The following is a 19,952-nucleotide window of genomic DNA, read 5'->3' on the forward strand; positions in this document are numbered from 1 at the left end:
GGCCTCTCCTCTCAATAGCTATCTTTAAAGGTGCGTCAAACATTGTTGTTTTGGTTTTTTTTTTTTCATTTTGCTGTTTCTTTTTCTATGACTTGGTTGACATTTCAGAAGTTTTAACATTTTTACATTCATTACACTCTTGTCGGATCATCTTGTTTTGCCAAGCCAGAGGTGAGCAGCTCTGTATAAATGATGAGAAATTCTTCCACGGAGATTTTACAGATTTCGAGCATCCTGCCTTTGGCAATAGATTCTCACATTGAGTGTATTATTACGGGACACCAGGTATGACTGATGTGCTGCCAGAGTGAAGGCAAATTAGCATGAAGGAGTTTTGACACCTGTCATCAAACGTCCAACATATCAGCATCACATGTACCTGCAGGGTGGGAGTGTGCAATAGGTGGTGGTTCAGCTCTTGTGTAACCCAAATGTTACACAAGTATGAAACCACAGAAAGCACATTATCTGACTTCTCACCTATAATTCTCTGTAATCATTCAACCTGAATTTCAAGACTGCTCCAAGACAGCCTTGGCATCTGATAACCAGAGGTGGTCTGCATTCATGTGGATTTCCAGTTATCTACTCAGCAAACACTATAGTTACAGGAATATTAACAAGCTCACATTAAAAAAAAAAAAAAAAAAAAAAAAAAAAAAACAGCATGGTACAATGGACGTCATAGTGAACTCAGGAGTCACTGTGCACAATTAAATCTTTATTTCCATAAATATTTCTGCACCAGAAAACACCAGGGAAATGCTCTTTATGCAAGTCAATTTCCTCACTCACACCTGTGACCTGTTGTGAGTGTCCCTCCAAGGCCACCGTAGGGTTTGACAGCAGTCAGCTCCACCCACTACTCATTAGTCAGTCCATATAAATAGGGCAGCAAGGTGAAGGTCTTCCATTTGCTGCTGCTTTCTCCTTTGGTCTCTGTCGTGATGGATTCCCTCACGTGCTGTGGTAAGGTGTTGGTTTGATTTATTTTAGGTGTCGTGTATGTTTTATTCATGTTTGCTGACTCTGTCTTGCATACCTTAGGTCCTGTTCCTTGGCTACCTGTCTGCTGCTGCATGTTGAATCCCAGGTAGGGCATTTGAGATCCCGAAGAGACCGATTGTCACTGCTGTTTAGTTTATTTTGTTTGCTAATTTAGTTAGGTTCATTGTTGCTCCAAACATTCTATTTTTGAATTATTTAATTATTTTGTCTTTCAATGTTTGGTAGTTTCTGTTAGCTTCTTTAGCTCTTTCATGCTTTCATGTTAGCCCTTGGTGCCTGATGGTGGAGGGACTGGTGTTTAGCACCCCAACTTCACACCCCCTTAATTGTGTGTAGTGGTAATGCTAAATACTGTCCCCATTTAACTTCTCCCTGACTACAGCTACGCCCAGCCATTTTGTAGAGATTGTCTGTATTGTAAATAGGTTAGGATAACCGAAGGTTGGTTATTGTAATCATGCTGCTTATTGTAATAAAGACTGTAATCTTGGGGTGCACTACTTGTCCTTGACCATTATTTGACGGTCATCTGTGGCCTGAGGACGCCAATGTCCATGTTCTGGACAGACGACAGATGGAGGAAAAGAAGCCATCTATGGCCACTTAGTCCACCGCTCCACCGTTCAGAGAAAGTTTAAGATGCAATTTGCAATAGGCGGTGGTTCAGCTCTTGTGCAATTGTGTAACCCTCACACACCTGGAACTGGGGTAAAGGGTGGACACTCAGGTGATTCACATGTGACCTAAACGACTTATCAGCCAAGGTGGGTGTCCTCAATCATGGCATAATTTTTAATTGCCCCAACACTCCTGGGTTTCCCACACTGACCCGCAGCACTGCCTTTTGGCTGAGAGGTGAAACATCTTCATACAAGATGAGTCCAGGTGCTTTGCCAGAAATGCTGCAAGTTTAAGTAATTATTCACCCTGACGTCTCTGGCGACATTCCTGAAGTACATAATGGTCAGTCAATTCTGTGCCTCATTTCAAAAGGCACCGTTCACATTCCACACTGCTCCACTGTTTTGAGAAAGTTTAAGATGCCATGCGTCTTGGAACCCAAGTGGTTCAACCCTCACACACCTGGAACTGGGGTAAAGGGTGGACACTCAGGTGATGCACATGTGACCTAAACGACTTATCGCCAAGGTGGGTGTCCTCAATCATGGCATAACTTTTAATTGTCCCAACACTCCTGGGTTTTCCACACTGACCTTCAGAACTGCCTTTTGGCTGAGAGGTGAAACAGAGTGAAGAATTAAACTTGCAGTGTTTCTGAGGAAGCTCATACTAGATGAGTCCAGTTGCTTCGTCAGAAGCAGTGCAAGTAATTCTGGCAACATTTAAGTACATCTGGTCTGAGTCAATTCTTGGGCACACTCCACACTTAAAACAAAATCTCTGCCCCGTGTGAGGCTCGAACTCACGACCTTCAGATTATGAGACTGACGCGCTGCCTACTGCGCCAACGAGGCTTGAACCATGTGCCTGCAGATGTATAACACAAGGAAAAATTACAGCTAGTGATGTTTGTATTTCCTGTGTTAAATCATTCAGATAGTAGAGAACACGGTGATTGCGCAAGCATTGGTGGTTCAGTGGTAGAATTCTCGCCTGCCACGCGGGAGGCCCGGGTTCGATTCCCGGCCAATGCAGCTTCCTTTTTTCATATTTAACATGTTTTACTAACTCATTCGAATACGTGACGCCAGAGGGTGACCGCTGTCACCGCTGTTCATGTGTTTGTCTGCACACATTCGAGTGCACAAAAGTGTTAACATGTGAGCATTGGTGGTTCAGTGGTAGAATTCTCGCCTGCCACGCGGGAGGCCCGGGTTCGATTCCCGGCCAATGCAGCACACTTTTTTTTTTTTTTTTTTTTTTTGTGTTGATAATGTTATCCCCATGAGTTAAAGCACTCTGTTTTCTTTCATGCTTGCAGCCTGTTGCAAAATACACTCGCTTGTCCTTGCTTTGCACCGGGACAGTTGTTATCTTCACGAGAAGAGATCTGAACATAATTTAAATGAGGTATCATTATTGATAAAGGAAGGAGGTGGAAAAACATAAACATCTCCTCGTTAGTATAGTGGTGAGTATCCCCGCCTGTCACGCGGGAGACCGGGGTTCGATTCCCCGACGGGGAGTACACATGCTTTTTCTTTTTTTTTTTTTTCTTTTTTTATATAGAGCGTGACGGCGGTCACAAGTCAGTATTAAGTCAGTATTAAGTATTAACAAGTGAAATAAAAGCACAATTTATGTTTATTGATGGTGGAGTTTAAAAAAAACAAAAAAACAAAAGGAAACGTGAAAAAGACCTCCTGCATTGGCCGGGAATCGAACCCGGGCCTCCCGCGTGGCAGGCGAGAATTCTACCACTGAACCACCAATGCTTGGGTACAAAAAAAGTTAATGGGCAGTCTTCTTAAAAACAATCAAAAATTATGTAGACGAAACCGGAAATTTCGCAGCATTGATCCAGATCAGACAACAATTAAAAAAAAAAAAAAAAAGCTGCGCCCAACGTGGGGCTCGAACCCACGACCCTGAGATTAAGAGTCTCATGCTCTACCGACTGAGCTAGCCGGGCCTTTGGATGGCTAAAAAAGCATGATTTTTAAATGGTTCTTCAGAACTATAGTCAACTCATGCTTTCAATCACTTGACAGCTCCCTGTCGAAAAAAAATCTACGAAAAAAAAAAAAAAAAAAAGAAAAGGTCTGCCCCGTGTGAGGCTCGAACTCACGACCTTCAGATTATGAGACTGACGCGCTGCCTACTGCGCCAACGAGGCTCCACACGGCTGTTCTGAGGACGGCTTTAAATATCAACCTGAAAATGACAACAAAATACGTGTTTATGTTGTTGTCCACCACGGAGGTAGACTGGAGAGAGGCATGTGTTATATTTACACTGACAAAATGGAGATGTTGTCAGAGCACAGTTCAGTCATGTATGTAAATAATCCAACATTAATCCGTGAGGATTAAAAAAAAAAAAAAGAAAATTTCTGCCCCGTGTGAGGCTCGAACTCACGACCTTCAGATTATGAGACTGACGCGCTGCCTACTGCGCCAACGAGGCCTGCAGACGCTCTCTACAGGGTGGGTTTATATTGGAACTACAACTATGGCTGCGTCCAACAATCTGTCAGCTGTAGTTTAACTTAATGTCCACCAGAGAGAGACAGACAGTGTCGTCCTGCGACTGGATCATCTTTATCTGACCAGAAATTAGCTTTGACGTCCATTCCAACATTGGAAACATAAACAATCCCGTCCTTTGGCCTGAATAGCCAATAACCGGAGGAACCAGGATCACGTGATTTTAGGTCGCGACCAACTAATTCCACACATTAAAACATTATTTTCTAACATAACATCACGTTTTTCCCCCCAAGCATCTAGGAAGAGTGTTATTATATGTCCTCGTTTAAAACTGTAAATATAAAAAAAATAAGAATCAATTCAGACATTTTCAAACAGAAAGCCATATTTAATAATTTAATTACACCATGCATTAAACATATAGAAAATACTTAACAGCAATGACAATAATAAAGATAAAAAATGGTTCATCGTGACAACAAAAAAGAAAGAAAAAGCATCACAGATCACTGAAGGCTCACATGTTGAAATGGATTAGTCTGATGGTTCTTCGGATTTCATGGAGGTTACATTTAACTCTGGCAAGAATGAACAGCAAAATGTCAGCACAACAGCAAAAATAAAGAACAGGCCATAAACAAGATCTGTTAGAAAAATGCTGATATCACTTTATATCACACCCAACTCAATTTGGGTGTGCTTGTTTTATGTTTATTTACTTATTTATTTATTTGTCTTTTTTTTGTGGAATTGGTTTTGAACTCTGGTGGGTTGTCACTGCTTTGCAAATGAAACATTAGGAATGGTTATTCAGTGACCCCCGACAGAAATGGGGGTAGAAAGGAATGAAGAGAGAGTGAGAGTTGGTGGGAGGCAGGTCTCCACCTCCACCCTTTCAAATGGCACTAGATCCAAAAAAGAAAAACAAATCTGCCAAGTACACTCCCTCATATGACATGATTTCCATCATGATCATCCCACATTTTAGGTCTCTTAGTTAGGCCATTTCCTGATCTTTATACATCTGGCATACTTCAGTAAAATCACACTCAGTAGAGGGGAGATATAAAACAGGAGAACAAGTGAATTTATCAACTAGAACAACCAGAACTGGCCTTCTTTACTGATGTGCCAGCATTATTATTTCTCACAATTTCACAGTCACAGTTACATAGCTGCAGCTGGATATCAGACATTTTGGGTCACAGTGTGGCCACACTGTCAACCAGCACGCTGAGGAAAGAGGGCGCCAACACCTCTTTAAATCACATGTTGAGCAATTAGCTTGATGAGTTTCTGACTTTGCTTTAATTTTAGGGATCAGACATGAAATGAAACTTCTGGTCTTCAAGTCCACCACTGATAGTGCTGGTGCTTCCCCACTTGGTGTCTTTGAATTACTCCACGCAGGCAAATTAATTGTTTTCATCTGTATCTGGTCAAGCAATTACGAATTTCAGTTCGTATTTTGAGCGCAAAATCTGTTTCATAACACTGCTCAGTTATAATACAGCTTCATAAAAAACAACAAACCAAACACTACTGAAAGCACTATTTCACATAATCATTTCAAGTCTGTTACATTCCCTCTCGTCACTGTCTATAGTTGTGTGATGTAAAACAGAAATTAAATGAAAACAAGCTGCCAGATGGATTCTGGTGAAAACTGTGGAATATCTCTCGCGTAGTCGCAAAAATTTATTGTGGAGATGGTTTGCAGGATAAATTTTCAGAGGGCCATATAAATGGAGTGCATGACAGTGAATTTTAATTTGCACCTTCAGAAGCAAAGCAGGCAGGTGGAGGAGAGAGACATTGGAATCATTTACACCTCCATCACTGGGTGTAATTACACGGCAACAAAACTGGAAAACATTTCTGGAACAAAAGCTGACTCAAAATAAAAGTAAGATGACACAAATTTTCTATATTAGTAACTAAAAAACTATTGTGTTAGTGTAGGATTACTGTATAATTACACACCAGTCAATGGGGCAGAAGAGGAAACTGTAAAGTAAACATTTTTTGTGAAGGAACACAAAACGCAACACATAGGTCCGAGCCACTTAAGTTCCACTGAGAGGAATGACTGTGATTCACTTTTTTCATTCATTGTTTCATTCATTCATCTCGCTGTCTACTGCTGTGACACCCATGCTTCTTTTCTCTTGAGCAGGACTAAATGGATACCTCAACACCAGAGAAAAGGAAAAAAGCCCAAATTTGAGCAGAACATTGGCCATTCAGCTGATTGACACTGCCTCATTAGCTCGCTGGCTTTACAGAGTTCTTACGGTTTCTATGATAAAAGCAAATACTGGTGACCAAAGGTTCTTTGAATGCCCAAAAGTGTGGCTTAAATAAGGAAAATGAAAAACACTAAATGTAAAAAAAAAAAAAAAAATGTCAAGGGATCCATTTAAGCGTGACCAACACATATATGGATTGCAGTGTTTCCTGACATAAACAAAGCAGTGTTTGTGAAACTCAATATATTTCTACTGTGTGATGTGAGAAAATTGTTCTTCCCAGCAGTCAGCATTCCAGTAATTAGTTTTGTTCACTTTTGACTAGACAAACTCTGAATCCTTCAAGTTTGTTTGGCAAAAATTTTGCTCATTTTACAGAAAAATAAAGAAGAATGTGAGGAAACACTGCATCTTCCCAACAATTCCATCCAATTCTTCCCTCAAGGTCATAATGTGTTCAGTCTCCATTTTAATTTCTTCTTTCCACATAACTTCCTTCATTGCTCCTTTTATCGCCACAGTAAACAGGTTGTGTCCTTATTGAACAATACACCTGTTTCATGTATCTTGATGTTGATGTTGATGTTTCTCCTTCATTTTCTTGTCAAAAGTCAACAGGCTACTTTTTCTTCCATCTTTTCGATCACCATCCATCCGTACCCCTTCAAAGGATAGTTTCCCTCCCCTCCTTTCAGAATAACACATCTTCGTTAGTAATGAGCGTTTCCACCACGAGTCTCTGGTATCGGATGTCATTGAGCGCCGTCATGGCGTCCAGCTCCGGGGCCCTCATTAGTGTTGGGCCAAAGACAATGCCCAGGTTCTCACTGGACATGAGGTTCTCTTTCTCGTACTGGGTCACCCTGAGATGGAGAAAAGCCAGGGAACAAATGTGAGACCTCAAGAGCTAAAAAATATCAAAATCAAGGAATCAAGTCCTTGGAATTAACCCAAAAAATAACTTTCATTCATGTTTGTCAGAAAGTGCAAACAGACCTCTTGAGGTGAGCCATGAGGTATCGCAGCGTCTCGCAGTGAGCTGGCGGCAGAAGCTTCAAAGCCTCGTGGAGAGACTCCAGACGTTTTTCTGGGTCTGTAATCTCTGTGATGCACAAACGCTTATTAAAGGTGATGCGTTTCTATTATCCACTTTCATACAAAAGCGACAAAACACATCTGACATGTCTTTGAGAGATTTAGAACATAATGCACAGTGTCCTCATTGCCAAGCGCCAATAAAGCTCAGCTTGGCTTTTCCTTTATTAATTCTTGCATCTTATATAATAAGGTACAGAAAAGCTTGAATATGTGAGACCTACTTGCAGTTTCTATGAAGCGTGGGTAGGCATCATATGTGATGAGGGGGATAGGCAGCTCTCTGAAATACAGTTTTAGGGCTCCAGTGATGATGTTGATGTCCTCGTAAGCACTTGAAGAAATATCAGCCTTTTCTCCATCTGCAGGGGAAAACACAAACAATCACTCTGTGAAAAGAAAACCTTGGGATTATGGTGTAATATCTGTCCTTACAGAATCCATCCACAGGACTGTGCTGACATGATAGTAAAATGTAAGTTCTGCAATTTTTGCAGGGATTCCCCTCAGTCATTTCAATGTGTCGGCTTTTCAGGGTGGTTGTGTTCAATACATGAAGAGGGACAAAACAAACAACAGGGGGCAACACTCACCTCTGTCAAAGGCCAGTTTCACATCTTCAATCAGCTCACTGAAGCCTGATATTCTGTACAATCCCTCTGACTGAAGACCTGCAGGGAGACAAACACAGTTGAATGGGTGCTATTATGAATGTAATGTGAAGTCAAATTTCATTGAGGGCATAAATGTTTTTACAATAAATCGGTTATTCAGGAAAGAAAATGTAAAGGTGACAGAGACACAGAGGGAATATTGACGTGAAGAAAGCAGAGACAGGAGGGAGGAGTGGGTGTATCCAGCTGTCTCTCATGTCCCAGTCAAATTCAATCTCTTCAAGTCAGGTGTCTTCATTGATTTCATACATGAGCTTCACTTGGGTCTGATGTCATTGTCAATAAAATCACATCTTCTATATGTAGGTGTCGCAGCAAACAATACTTAATAGCTTTTCTTTTTTCTACATTATATAATCACTGACTCACACAAATGAAAACGCACACACCTCTCGCTTCTATTTCCTGTATGCACATATCAACCACCATTGGTCTCTTGGTGTTGTGGGCTTTGACAAGTGTGGTCAGATCGCAGCTGTACACCTTCTTGACATGGCGTAAGTCTGGCTGGCAGTCGTTTGGCACCACTTTGGAGCACTGCTTATGGACATTCAGCCCACAGTCTGACAGAGAGAAAAACAGATGTCACACCTAAACATCACTGTTTTATGTATTTACATCAGAGTGCACCTGTCCTTTAGCTCTGGAGCCAGCGCAACTGATACAAAGAATAGACTGATTGCTGCGTTACAACATTAAAACAGAGGCACAGTTCATCCCCCACGCACATTAAAATCCCACAGCCAGTCTGTTCTTTGGCACTATATTGAATCTGTTAACATTTAAAATCCATGATAAACTGCAGATGAGTCAATACCAAGAGTGACTAACTTTAGCCTGCTGTCCCACTTTTGAGTCACGATTGAAGAGAGAGGAGGTAGAACATGTCGACCACAGTGGAGGAGGCAAGAGGGAGCAAAAATTGGATCTTTTTTGGTTTAATGGATCCAAAATGACTTGTGTTTGTGTTTTACCTGCACACTTTACTCCCTGAGCGATGAGACCCCACATGAAGTTGGCACAGTACTCACACCAGTGGGGGCCCCTAAACGTATGAACCTGGTAGAAGAGATTGAGAGTAAATTTAAATGTGATGTTAAGTGGATCAATTTTTGACCTTAAAATGAGCAGATGCATTCAAACAAAATAATAAACTCAGAAGCTAAATGTGCCAAAATGGCACACACACTGAGAGCATAGTGAGAAAAATGTTCATATAACCCAGACAGGCTCATCTAAAATCTGAATAGCAGCAATAACAGCACAGACAAAAGAATGATGGAGACACAATAGTAAGTGCTGGAAGGGCACTTAGAAAAATATAGCGAGAACAGAGTTTTAATCTGCCCATTTAGTGCACAAATTGCTTCTATATAATGAAATGCTAATGACCTCCATCACATCGTTATGCTCTTTGCATATATTTGTGAGTGTTAATCCAGAGTTCCCTTGAGCTCAGTTCACTGTGGCACTGACCTTTGTGCTCTGTACTAATGGCTGCTTCCAACATGAAAATCCGACAAAATGTAAATGCCTAAATATGCATGTGTGCATGCATGTGTGTTAACACTCTGAAGTAAATTTGAATAAGACCCCATGAGCTGAATCAGCACCTCTGCACACGCACACGCACACAGACACAGACACACACACACATACACAGAGAGAGAGAGAGAGAGAGAGAAAGAGAGAGATGGACGGGAGGGCCTCACCTTGAAGTTGTGGACCTTCTCATACTTGGGCGCCAAGTCGCTCTCCCTCAGGGTGGCCCGCCGCACGAGCGATGTGAGCTGCGAAAGGGCAAAGGATCTGATTGGTTGCCAGAAGGTGGAAGCAGGGGATGTGGGTTTGGAGGGGGCTGGTGCCCGGTGAAGATGGGTTCCAGAGCCGGTGCTGGGGTCCGGTGTGATGCCAGAAACCGGCAGCGAGGGAATTGAACCAGCACTGACATTTAAACCGAGAGCAGCCGTAAACAAAGAGCCCTTCTGACTTGTTTCTTTCTCAGCTCTCCTGCGTGATTGCTTTTTCCCCCGTTTAATGATGTGCGACTCTCGGCTCGGCATTGTGGGACCTGCAGTTTTAGTGTGGGTGTTTAAATCAAATACAGTCTCTCAAACAACAACCTGAATGCCATTAATTACAAACAGAACAATCAGCAGTCAAGGAATATGAAACTTTTAAAATCAATATACTTAAAAAAATTTCAAAATATTCAAACAAAACAGGAACAAATAAATATGCCACAACAACTGGACTCTTAGATCACGTCCAAGCTCCATCCGACAACAACATCCCAAACCGAGGGGTTGACACAGGACCAATCCTGCAGTCTTAGTACCACAAAGATCAGCCAATCAGATTAGCTCTGCATACTGACGGGGCTGCATGGTGTAATTCCAGTTCATAACAAAAAAACAAAAGCCAGGCAGCTTAATGATAAATCTGTCTTGAGATACAAAAAAAGTTAAATCAAGAGAATTCATTAAATCTCCGCTGCTTCGAAGGTGCTTGCAAAATCCCTCAGACCAGACTGATGCGGCAGAGCACCATTCCCGTCTTTCGGTCTCGTGTAGGTGAGCGTTTCAGCCCACATGGCTGAGTGTGTGCGTTAATCCGCTTTCCCTCCACACACTCACCAGGCAGAACCGGTGGAGGAGGGAGGGATAGAGGCGGAGAAAGACAGACGAGGAGGAGGGGGGAGGCTGAGCTACGAAGCGGTAATGGATGAATTTAACAGGTCACATTGAGATGGGAAGGAACCAATCAGAAAGCAGGGATTCTTGTTGTTCGCCACCAATTCTGCCACCTCAATTGTCCCAGGAGAGAAAAAGAAAAGCGAGGGAGTGAAAGAATGAGCCGTTATTTTATTTATTCACTCACACTTTTTGTCCCTCTTTGTTTCGCTCACTCCATCCTTTTGCCATTCTCCCCTCAACATCCATCCCATTTCCTTCTGACATTTCCAGATTTCTCCAAATCCCCTCCAATGCAAACAGGCAACTGTAACTGTTTGTGTGTTTGTGTCCTGTCTCGACCTCACTAAAACAGAATATACAACGTTCCTGCTCCTTGCCTGGCTCTTAAATCCCTGACCCTGCTTTTAGATCATACAAAAACAATTTAAGGCTAAATTTTCACTTTAGAGCTTTCTGGTTAAGTGCTGCCTCTCATGGGACGATGGTTAGTCTTGCCTGCTTTGACATTATTGGGCTGAGTAAACTGTCAACAAACAAGCAGCGGGGGTGCATTAAATCCTGTTACTGGAGCAGAGATTTACAGGCTTTTATCTTCGTGATCTGATCTTTGACACGAACATTGTTTTGTGACATACTAAGAGGATGTCACCGAAAAAAGCTTTTAAAATCACATCCAAAAGTCCCTGATCCTCAGCTCATAAACACAACACAGCGAGTATTGATGCCGTTCATGGTTATTTAATGATTATTTTCAGTGCATGGGAATGGCGAGATTGTGGGGGCTTGAACAAAAGAGCACCCCCATTACACACAGATATAGAAATAAAGACAAAGAACAGAGAAGGGCATGCTCATAGACAAACAGAAATATCATCTGTGGCCCTTCACGTATTTTTCTGTTGTTTATTTCCCCATTAACAATGCTTTAAAATCAAATTCCTGAAATTTTCCCTTCACCATCTAGTGAATAAGAACTCAGACAAACGTGTTAAAAATGTATTTTCAGGAGTCATCACCGGAGCCCTGGCTTTAATGCCCCCATGGGGACAGTCAAACTGCATTGATCTCTCAATAAACGCAAATTAGCTGCGTGAACATATGATATCTGTATTTCTTGAACATCTTCCCTCCACCTCCGGTCTCAATGTCACAGCCATACTGCTTTGTCTGCAAATCCACCCAATTATAAAGCACACACGTACACAGGACCACCCCCCATTATATACACACAAACCCATGGACAGTGATGTATGAGGTGCAGTGTAGGTGGTCATGCACTGCAGGTCGTACAAGGCCTCAGGAGGCTCAGCACTGGTGTGGCAGATAAACACATTGTACACACTATCCCTTCGTTGTTGTGAGCCTGTTGGTCAGGACTGTATTACAGTGATGTGTGTTTGCACGCACCAGTTTCTGGGTTCTGCATCAGTTCCCTGAACAGATCTGCATCTCCTTCCTTTTTTGTGTCCGTGCACCCACCTGCACAACCACCCAGCTGCAGGACTAAAATTTACATTTCAGGTTGCCAAGCACCTGTGTCATCAGCAAGACTCACATCTCCAAATTCTACTCACATAAAAAGTGATAAAGGCCCCAATCAAAGAAACAAACAAACTTCTTTACAGCTTAATGCAACTAACCAGCAAGCAACTAACTCTGTTCCTGAAAACCCAGCAGACAGGTTTCTGGACAGAGCAGCTTTCTGCAGGCAAACTACTGTTATGTAATTTTGCTGCAGAGCCCTTGGCTGGAGGCCATTTCTCCTCTGCATCCATCCTCCTCCTCCTTCTTCCACCACATTCCTCAACTTTCATCCTTCCATCCTTGTAGCGTACATGCAGAAACTATCTCTCACCTTTACCCTTATTTCTACTCTATCTGCAGGCTTTTTAACAGTTCAGTTTCAAAAATCAATGCTTCACAAGTTTCACATATAATACATTGAAATATTATTATTTTATACTTTTTGCGATATTCTACACACAAAATCATGCTACTACTGCAGTATGGTTTATGTAACCTTAATTTATGTCGTAAATTAATTTTACGATTAATTTTAAGATTGCAGCATTTTGCATAAATCCATTTGGATAATACTGATTCCTTTTTCTGCTGAACTGAAACTTTATTACATTTTAGTCTGATGTCTTCCGCTCATCCTCGCTCATCCTATTACCACTCAGTTATCAACTCATCCAATAAATCACATCATTCAGTTCAGAGACAATTATGATAGCTCATTGACTTGAAAGCTTACAGTATGAGCAGCCTACTGCGATAATTCATGAATGATTTCATTTGTCCTATGAAGCTAATTTCTAACTCAGAGCCAATACTCCGTGTACACTTTCTTTAGATTTTGACTCTCTACATGTTTGCATGTTGAATTTCAACCCTTCTAAGCTTTGCAAACTCATAACAGACAACAAGACCGACTGTTTATTTTCACAGATGTATTTGATACGTACAAAGGGGATTCTCCTTACCCGCTCCTCCGTGTTGCGTTCGCCTTTGGCGGGAACAGGTCCATCAGGGGCCTCGGGGCTGTGTGGCAGATGTTTCTTCAGGGTGGGCTCCTGGTTCAGGGTAGTGTAGCCCACGTGTTCGTAAATAGGGTTTATGGTCATCTTAGCGATGTACTCTGCTGCCTGAAGGAAGACATCAAACAATTTGATATAGTTTTTTCGGTAGCCCTTAAGATCAACATTGACCGTTGTAAGGCTTTGGCCTACCCTGACAGCATACATTTGACGGGAATATGTCTGGACTTAGCACTATTTTATTCCACTGAATGATGCTGTTTTGTCCTTTAACAAGGAAAAAAATTGCCTTACCTCTTCAGGGTTTTTTTAGGACTCTAGGGACCCGTGATGAAATAAACCCGTCGTGATCAGGGGCTATTAGTGTCAAGCTGAGCAATTTTTTTCACCTTGTCAACATGGGCTGAATGCTCTGGCAATCATTCATAACCTGACTTTACATTCAGAGGTTAAGCCCTGATCAGTGGCCGTATTACTGTCGTAATATTCTCCTATCTTATAATTATATAAAGGGTTACATGGGAGTGATGTTCAGGCAGATACAAACTCAATCACCTTTGTCTCGATGTAGAGCGTGATGAGGCCGTCTGTGACAAGGTCATGGATGGACTCAAACCTCTTCTCCCCCACAAAGTGCTTCCCGTCATGGTAGAGACGGAAGTTTCTTGTCTGGTTCCCAAACCTATAAAGTCAAGGAACAAAAGACATCCTTTCTGTGTTTTGTTTTGTTTTTTTCACATTGGATATGTCCAAAAGGTTTAAATCAAACCACATAAATTCATCAGCTGCTTATGCAACTGACAGACAACATTGGCTGGTTTAAGGCCATCGTGTAGGAGAGTCAATAAATGTAAGAATGCACAAAAAGATTTGGTTTGAGGCTCAATGCATTTGTTTAATTTGTTTCCTGTTCAATATAGAGAATCACTTTACAAAAACAGTAAATACTGCAGTGTTTTACTATAAAAGAGTCAAAAAAAAGGGAACACACTCTGTAACAGACAGACCCTGAACTGGGCCAACACACTATCTGCTCCTCAGTGGACTGCAATGAAACCATAGCGTGATAAAACAGCACCAGTAGATCATTAACCCAAAATCCAACCTTTCCTTTTCTGCCAACCCAGACTGGGACCCTAGTTTATTTATGGAAGTTCATTATAACCACGGGGATGTGAGAGAGAAACTTGTGCAGGTAGAAGAATGAGTCGACTATGAATAGACCAAACTGACCCAAAACTAAATTCAAATTAAGCCATGCACCCATTTAAAAGTGTTACACCTACTCTGAGAGTCACTGACTAATATAACAGAATGCTATTTGCTCACAAGGTAACGAGAGTGAGTGAACAGGAGCGGTGTGAAGGATTCAGAAAGATTGCTTTGGGCATGTCACACTGCTCCAATACTTCCCTGTCTCCTCACAAGGAAACGCTCCCTGGAAGGTGGTGTGTGGAGCCATGTGAGCTTAGAGAAGAGCACCTCTGAGCGGCTTTAAGTCTGACTGCTGCCTTTACTGGAGGGAGGTGGGGGATAATAAATACTAACACCCGACAACACCAGGGGCAAGTGCACACACACACGACTGGGCGTGCTCTACATTCACAAGTTTCTCGCAGCACACACACTGAAGTGAGGGAGAGCAAAAGTATTAGAGGTCAGTTCCTGCAAACAGGAGTCACAGGAAGTGCAGAAACACAACACATTTCGAACACAATGAATCCAGTTGATCCATATCTCTCCCAACTTTAGTGGATTTCATATTACTGTACATTTTTCCCCAATGTCAGAGTTCATTCTCTAATAAAGGCTTACAACCCCTGTTTGACAACTTAAGCCTTGATATGTCCAGTGGCACAACTGAGCTCACATTTGCGCTTGATAGTCCCTAAATTACCCAGGCAGCAGGTGCAAACCTACCTCAGAGCCAGTGTGTATGTTCCTGGCTGTCTCTGACTCTCTCTGATGAGGTAGCTGCCTTCAGCCTGACTCAATAGCTGGTCGGCCTCTTCTCTTGAGATCATCCCATGGTACCTGGATGAAAGAGGATCAACATATTGATGGCTTATTATTGACATCTGGCATTAAGTTGATCATCTTAATGACTATTGAAGACAAATCCAACTCACTCTCTCCCATAGTATTTAGGCCGGTTATCCACCTGCAGGAAAAGGAAAATATAAAGAGTGAATATTTATAATGCACAATGTTTTTAATGTCATGAAAGCCCAAAGGTAAATTTGGGATTTATATAGAGGCATACAAGCTTCAAGCGACACCCGATGAACATGTGAGGGTTTATCATGTCTGTATGAACTATTTTATTCGGTTTATTGATTGAACTCCAATGAAATCAGGGCTTTTTTTCAATATGATTCTCAACACACTGAGAAAATGACAGACAGTGTCATATCGCACAATATAATGGCAGATAAACCGTAAACTGTACAAACAAACAACAGTACTGTGTGTGAAATGCTAAATATTTTCGCAGACTTTGGCTCATTTTCAGGACATGAATGTAAAACTCACTTGGCTCCCAGCATGTGTCTGACTTCATGAGTGTGTGGGTGCACAGGATATTGCACGAGTCAGATAAAAAGCAGAGCATTGTGTTGGTCACAGCAAAACTGCTGTCGAGCCAATAAATCAACAAAGACGCAACAGACAGCGGTGAATATTAATTTGGATGCTCTGTGTGTGGTAGAGGACCAGTCTATTTTTCGCCGATTTTCAGCCAGGTTTCAGAGCAGAGGAGGAAGGAGGGAGGCGAATCCTACCTCAGCCATGCATGTACCCCTCTGGACACCGACCAAAACTACTCTGAGGCCTCATGCCCATTACTAATGCTCAGCACACATCCTTGACTGCACATTACAGAGTGCTGAGCTGGAGGGGAACAACTGTTTGAAAAAAGGACATATTTTCAGCCACACAGCATTTCTGGTGTTATTCAAATGGAATGATGAAATAAATCAGTACACTGTGAAACTTTGAGCACTGAAAAACCTGGAGGCAAATCTTATACTTTAATTCAAATAGTTTATACCTGATTTTGCTGCATCGAATTAGGCAAATTCTTGGACAACCCATATTAGACCATACAGGCTGGTGGTAGCAAAGAACAAATGCAAGCCGTGTCAAAACATCACTGCAGCTTTTCTGTGTGTTAAAAGGTATGTCTGCTGTGGCTCACTCAACAGTTGTTCATGGTGGAAAATGTGAGCTCACAACAAAGACCAAGCAAACTATTGTTACTCAGGATTATGTACAGATAATTCAAAATAACATGAAGCAAATGTTGAAACTGGTAGAAACTTATCAAAGGTTGTTACGCCTTGAGGCTGGAACAATAGACACACATCTTTACTAATCCTTGTTGCAATTTTTCAGAGCCCATGGAAATTTTGCTCATTTTGGACAGAGAGTCCAAAACCCAAATTAATTCTGTTTAAAAACGAGAGCTTGATGAAAAAACTGAAGCATTTCTTTGTCTTTCAAGTCTCTGCACTCATTGGGAGTCCCAGCCACAGATAGGTGCTTATTGGTGCATCATTAAATCACATACGGATGAACTCCCAGCAGACAACACAGGGCTGGTGGTACCAGGGGAGGGGTCGAGAGCATCCCGTCTGTCCACCAGTCTGCTGCTTTTAACTGGGTCAGCACTTCACCGACTACCTGACCAGGCCAGGGCATCAAACGCAACAGCTGTTCATTTAGTATCCATGCTCATACACATCCTAAAATCCAGTACTGTCTTTTAAAGATTAAGACAAAAAGCAAAAACAATCAGCTCTACAACAAGCTGAGTCAGCAAACATGCTCCCAGAGCAGGCAGAAATACAAACGCACAAAAAGAAAATGAAATCCTCAGCTTGCTTGAGGCTTGATCCACACCAGCATTGTTTTGGTTGGTTTTTTGTCTCATTTATTCGCTCAGATCAGATCAGAAAATGTATGTTTTGTGAAATGCAGAATATGCTCATGTGAATGTTTGACCTCTGGGTTTATTTCAGCTGATATATAACTGTCATCCAATCTACATTTTTATGTAGATTGTGCTAAAACAGCACAAAGGATTTTTGATGCACAAAGTGACAGCACAGCTAAAATTGGTCAATGTTGGATTCATAATTTGTCATCTATGTCAGTTCATTCATTTTTGTATAACTGTATGCTGAAATTTTCAAAAGCAATCCAGTTCTGGAAAAGGTGTTAAGTTAAGGCCTTTCTTTTCTGTATTGGACAAAACAAATGTAACCACTGGAGAGCAATAGCGTTCTCACCTCACAGGTGCAGGTGACTCTGCGTGGGTGAGGTGCCTCCTGTTGGAGCTGGTACACTGAGGTAGGAAATAAAGAGTAATACATCAACAAAAAGCAGAAAGAAACACTCAAGGCATGACATGTGGGTATAAAAATCCTAGTCACATAATTCTGCTGAGAAAATCATGTTAAAGGTTCAATTACTTGAAGTTACAATGAGGATACTAAGACATTTATCCCTCTTACTTACAGTAAGACTTCCACACGGGTGGTCTGTATTCATCGTGATCTGGGAAAAGAAAAAGTACAGTAGATTTAATAGTTGCAAGGCCAATCAAACTTGTCCCTGGCCCATTACGACACTGCCCCCAAGTGGAGAAAATGTGGCAGTGATCAGTGTTTGTATCTTATTTTTGAGATGAATCTTCATCCAGACAAGAGAACTCATCTCCTTTTTGATATTAAATTCCTTTAATATTGAGTTACTATTTATGGCTGTATTTACATCATGTAAAACTTTTTTTTTTCTTTTAAAAACTATTAAATAGGCTTGGCCATGCATGTACTGAGAAAGTACACCATTTTTGCTTATTTTTGCATGAAAAATAGGAATTCTCCTCATTGACTAAATAATAATGCAATAACTTTTACTGGGAATGTCTGCAGCCATTGCTACATTGAAAGATCAACTTAGACCAGGATATCTAATATCTTTACTCGTGTCTCGGAATACAACAAGAATTAGAGATATTATGTAATAGAGACAACGATGTTAAGACTTGTCATTTTGCCAGAGTCTTGCAAATTCAGGAATAGGCCGTCTTCCACCTTCTCTGCTGTCCATACGCATAAAACTAACAGACTGCTTCCTGTCTTGGTGTACTGTATGGTCACCACACCAGCCTTATCTATTCAACACTCATCCTCCTGGTATCCTGTCATGAAAATAGCTCAAAGTTCTCCCCGGGCAAGTGTCTTACCCTCAACACAGCTTCACTGATAGACACACCAATGAGAAACCAGACACAACATATTGACTACTGACACTCACTGGCTGCATCAGCATCGCGACATTCCATTTTACATTGGTGCTTCACTTTAGGGCTTTTCTTATATGGTGAGACAACAACAAAATTGGACTTCTCGCTCATTCATTTCGTAGTTACTGTGCAGATTGAGGTTCAACAATAAAAGCATAAAATATAGTGTCATTCTTCAGAATAATTAATCAAGAATGAAGACCTGCTGAAGACCTAGTGCCAAGAACTTTATTATATGCAATACTATAATCCCTATATACCCTCTATCACAACTAAAATGTCTAAGATCACTTACTTAAGTAAAAGTCAGCAATTATAACCAGAGCAATGTACAGTGGTTCTGATGTTTTAATGTTTGTGATGTTATTTAATATGTAATCAGTTATTATTACTTTCATATTACTGTCTAAACACTTCAGTGTTTTCTTGTTTTATTTATAAAATGCACTGTATTTGATCATCTCATCATAAGGAGAGTGGAGAAAGAACCACACCAGGCTTTTAACATGAGGTGGGGCAGAAGGATGAAGTTTCACAATGTGGAAATTATTCAAATGAACCTGTGCAGAGTATTTGAATTCGTGGACTTCTAACTACGCTCAATGACTACTGGATATACAGTATTATATCCAGGTAATAAGGCATTTATGTGTGAGAAATTGATATAATTAGAAAACAGTAATAAAAAAAGCAGTTAATAGAGTTATATAGGTGATCAGTGGACGGTATCTGATGCTGCTTACCAAAGACATTTAGGGCCATCTTGACTCGCTGATGTGATGATGATGATGAACCACCAGATCCAGATTTCCAGGCTAGCTTAAGTCCTGTGAGAGAAAACACATACACCCAAAAACTGATGAAGGTTCAACGACCCAGTCGCTGGCAGTGATGAGGGGCCTGACGGGGGAAAAAAACTGCTGAGTAACGATAAACAATGCAAGCTTCAGATCAGATTAGGAGAGCTAGCGTTAACGAAGTCGCTCAGCGGCACTTTAGTTGCCAGGTTGAGCCGAGGATAAAACGGAACCGACCCAACACTGTAAAAAAAAAAAATAGAAAAAAAGAGAAAGGAAACCATATGCACAGTGACGCTATGAAAAAGCGAATACGACCGATTTATAACAATGTGAAATCATGCACTGGTTTATTAATCTAACGGTGAGCTAATAATACGCAGAACTCACAGTCACATCCATTCTGCATTGTGGTCGCCATCTTGCTGGGTCACGTGAGCCGTCTCGCCCTCTCTCCTGGGTAGCTATGGCAACC

At 41.4% G+C, this 19,952-nt stretch overlaps 1 protein-coding gene and 8 non-coding genes across 10 annotated transcripts; 3 read left to right on the forward strand and 6 right to left on the reverse strand.

Moving 5' to 3' along the window:
• Window positions 1-2,410: 2,410 nt before the first annotated feature.
• trnam-cau (transfer RNA methionine (anticodon CAU)) lies at window positions 2,411-2,483 on the reverse strand. Its single transcript has one exon. It is a non-coding gene; the product is annotated as a tRNA-Met (tRNA).
• A 109-nt stretch (window positions 2,484-2,592) lies between these two features.
• Window positions 2,593-2,663, forward strand: trnag-gcc (transfer RNA glycine (anticodon GCC)). The gene has a single exon. It is a non-coding gene; the product is annotated as a tRNA-Gly (tRNA).
• Window positions 2,664-2,793: 130 nt separating this feature from the next.
• Window positions 2,794-2,864, forward strand: trnag-gcc (transfer RNA glycine (anticodon GCC)). Its single transcript has one exon. It is a non-coding gene; the product is annotated as a tRNA-Gly (tRNA).
• A 219-nt stretch (window positions 2,865-3,083) lies between these two features.
• Window positions 3,084-3,155, forward strand: trnad-guc (transfer RNA aspartic acid (anticodon GUC)). Its single transcript has one exon. It is a non-coding gene; the product is annotated as a tRNA-Asp (tRNA).
• A 178-nt stretch (window positions 3,156-3,333) lies between these two features.
• On the reverse strand, window positions 3,334-3,404 carry trnag-gcc (transfer RNA glycine (anticodon GCC)). The gene has a single exon. It is a non-coding gene; the product is annotated as a tRNA-Gly (tRNA).
• Window positions 3,405-3,528: 124 nt separating this feature from the next.
• trnak-cuu (transfer RNA lysine (anticodon CUU)) lies at window positions 3,529-3,601 on the reverse strand. Its single transcript has one exon. It is a non-coding gene; the product is annotated as a tRNA-Lys (tRNA).
• A 131-nt stretch (window positions 3,602-3,732) lies between these two features.
• Window positions 3,733-3,805, reverse strand: trnam-cau (transfer RNA methionine (anticodon CAU)). Its single transcript has one exon. It is a non-coding gene; the product is annotated as a tRNA-Met (tRNA).
• A 217-nt stretch (window positions 3,806-4,022) lies between these two features.
• On the reverse strand, window positions 4,023-4,095 carry trnam-cau (transfer RNA methionine (anticodon CAU)). The gene has a single exon. It is a non-coding gene; the product is annotated as a tRNA-Met (tRNA).
• Window positions 4,096-4,799: 704 nt separating this feature from the next.
• On the reverse strand, window positions 4,800-19,903 carry LOC115056534 (N-chimaerin). 2 transcript variants are annotated; one of them, XM_029523047.1, is made up of 15 exons: window positions 19,868-19,903; window positions 19,424-19,507; window positions 17,891-17,929; window positions 17,662-17,717; window positions 15,502-15,533; window positions 15,293-15,406; window positions 13,928-14,054; window positions 13,319-13,480; window positions 9,849-9,926; window positions 9,111-9,195; window positions 8,526-8,699; window positions 8,056-8,133; window positions 7,687-7,824; window positions 7,364-7,469; window positions 4,800-7,230 (listed from the first exon to the last, which is right to left on the reverse strand). In XM_029523047.1, exons 2-15 carry the CDS (start codon window positions 19,440-19,442, stop codon window positions 7,059-7,061), a joined length of 1,380 nt encoding a protein of 459 aa, XP_029378907.1. In that variant the 5' UTR covers window positions 19,443-19,507; window positions 19,868-19,903; the 3' UTR covers window positions 4,800-7,058. The 2 variants fall into 2 exon arrangements, with proteins under 2 accessions (XP_029378907.1, XP_029378916.1); XM_029523056.1 differs by lacking the exons at window positions 13,319-13,480; window positions 13,928-14,054; window positions 15,293-15,406; ... (3 more) ...; window positions 19,424-19,507; window positions 19,868-19,903 and adding an exon at window positions 10,082-10,199 and having other exon boundaries at window positions 9,849-9,994.
• Window positions 19,904-19,952: the final 49 nt, after the last annotated feature.

Source organism: Echeneis naucrates, chromosome 2, assembly GCF_900963305.1.
Source record: "Echeneis naucrates chromosome 2, fEcheNa1.1, whole genome shotgun sequence".
Lineage (NCBI taxonomy): Eukaryota > Metazoa > Chordata > Actinopteri > Carangiformes > Echeneidae > Echeneis > Echeneis naucrates.

Coding starts and splice junctions, on each gene's coding strand:
- LOC115056534 (XM_029523047.1), bottom strand. Junction 17,718..17,890: donor ACCCGTGTGGAAGTCTTACT/GTAAGTAAGAGG, acceptor TTCCTACCTCAG/TGTACCAGCTCCAACAGGAG. Junction 8,134..8,525: donor ACAGGAAATAGAAGCGAGAG/GTGTGTGCGTTT, acceptor GTCTCCCTGCAG/GTCTTCAGTCAGAGGGATTG.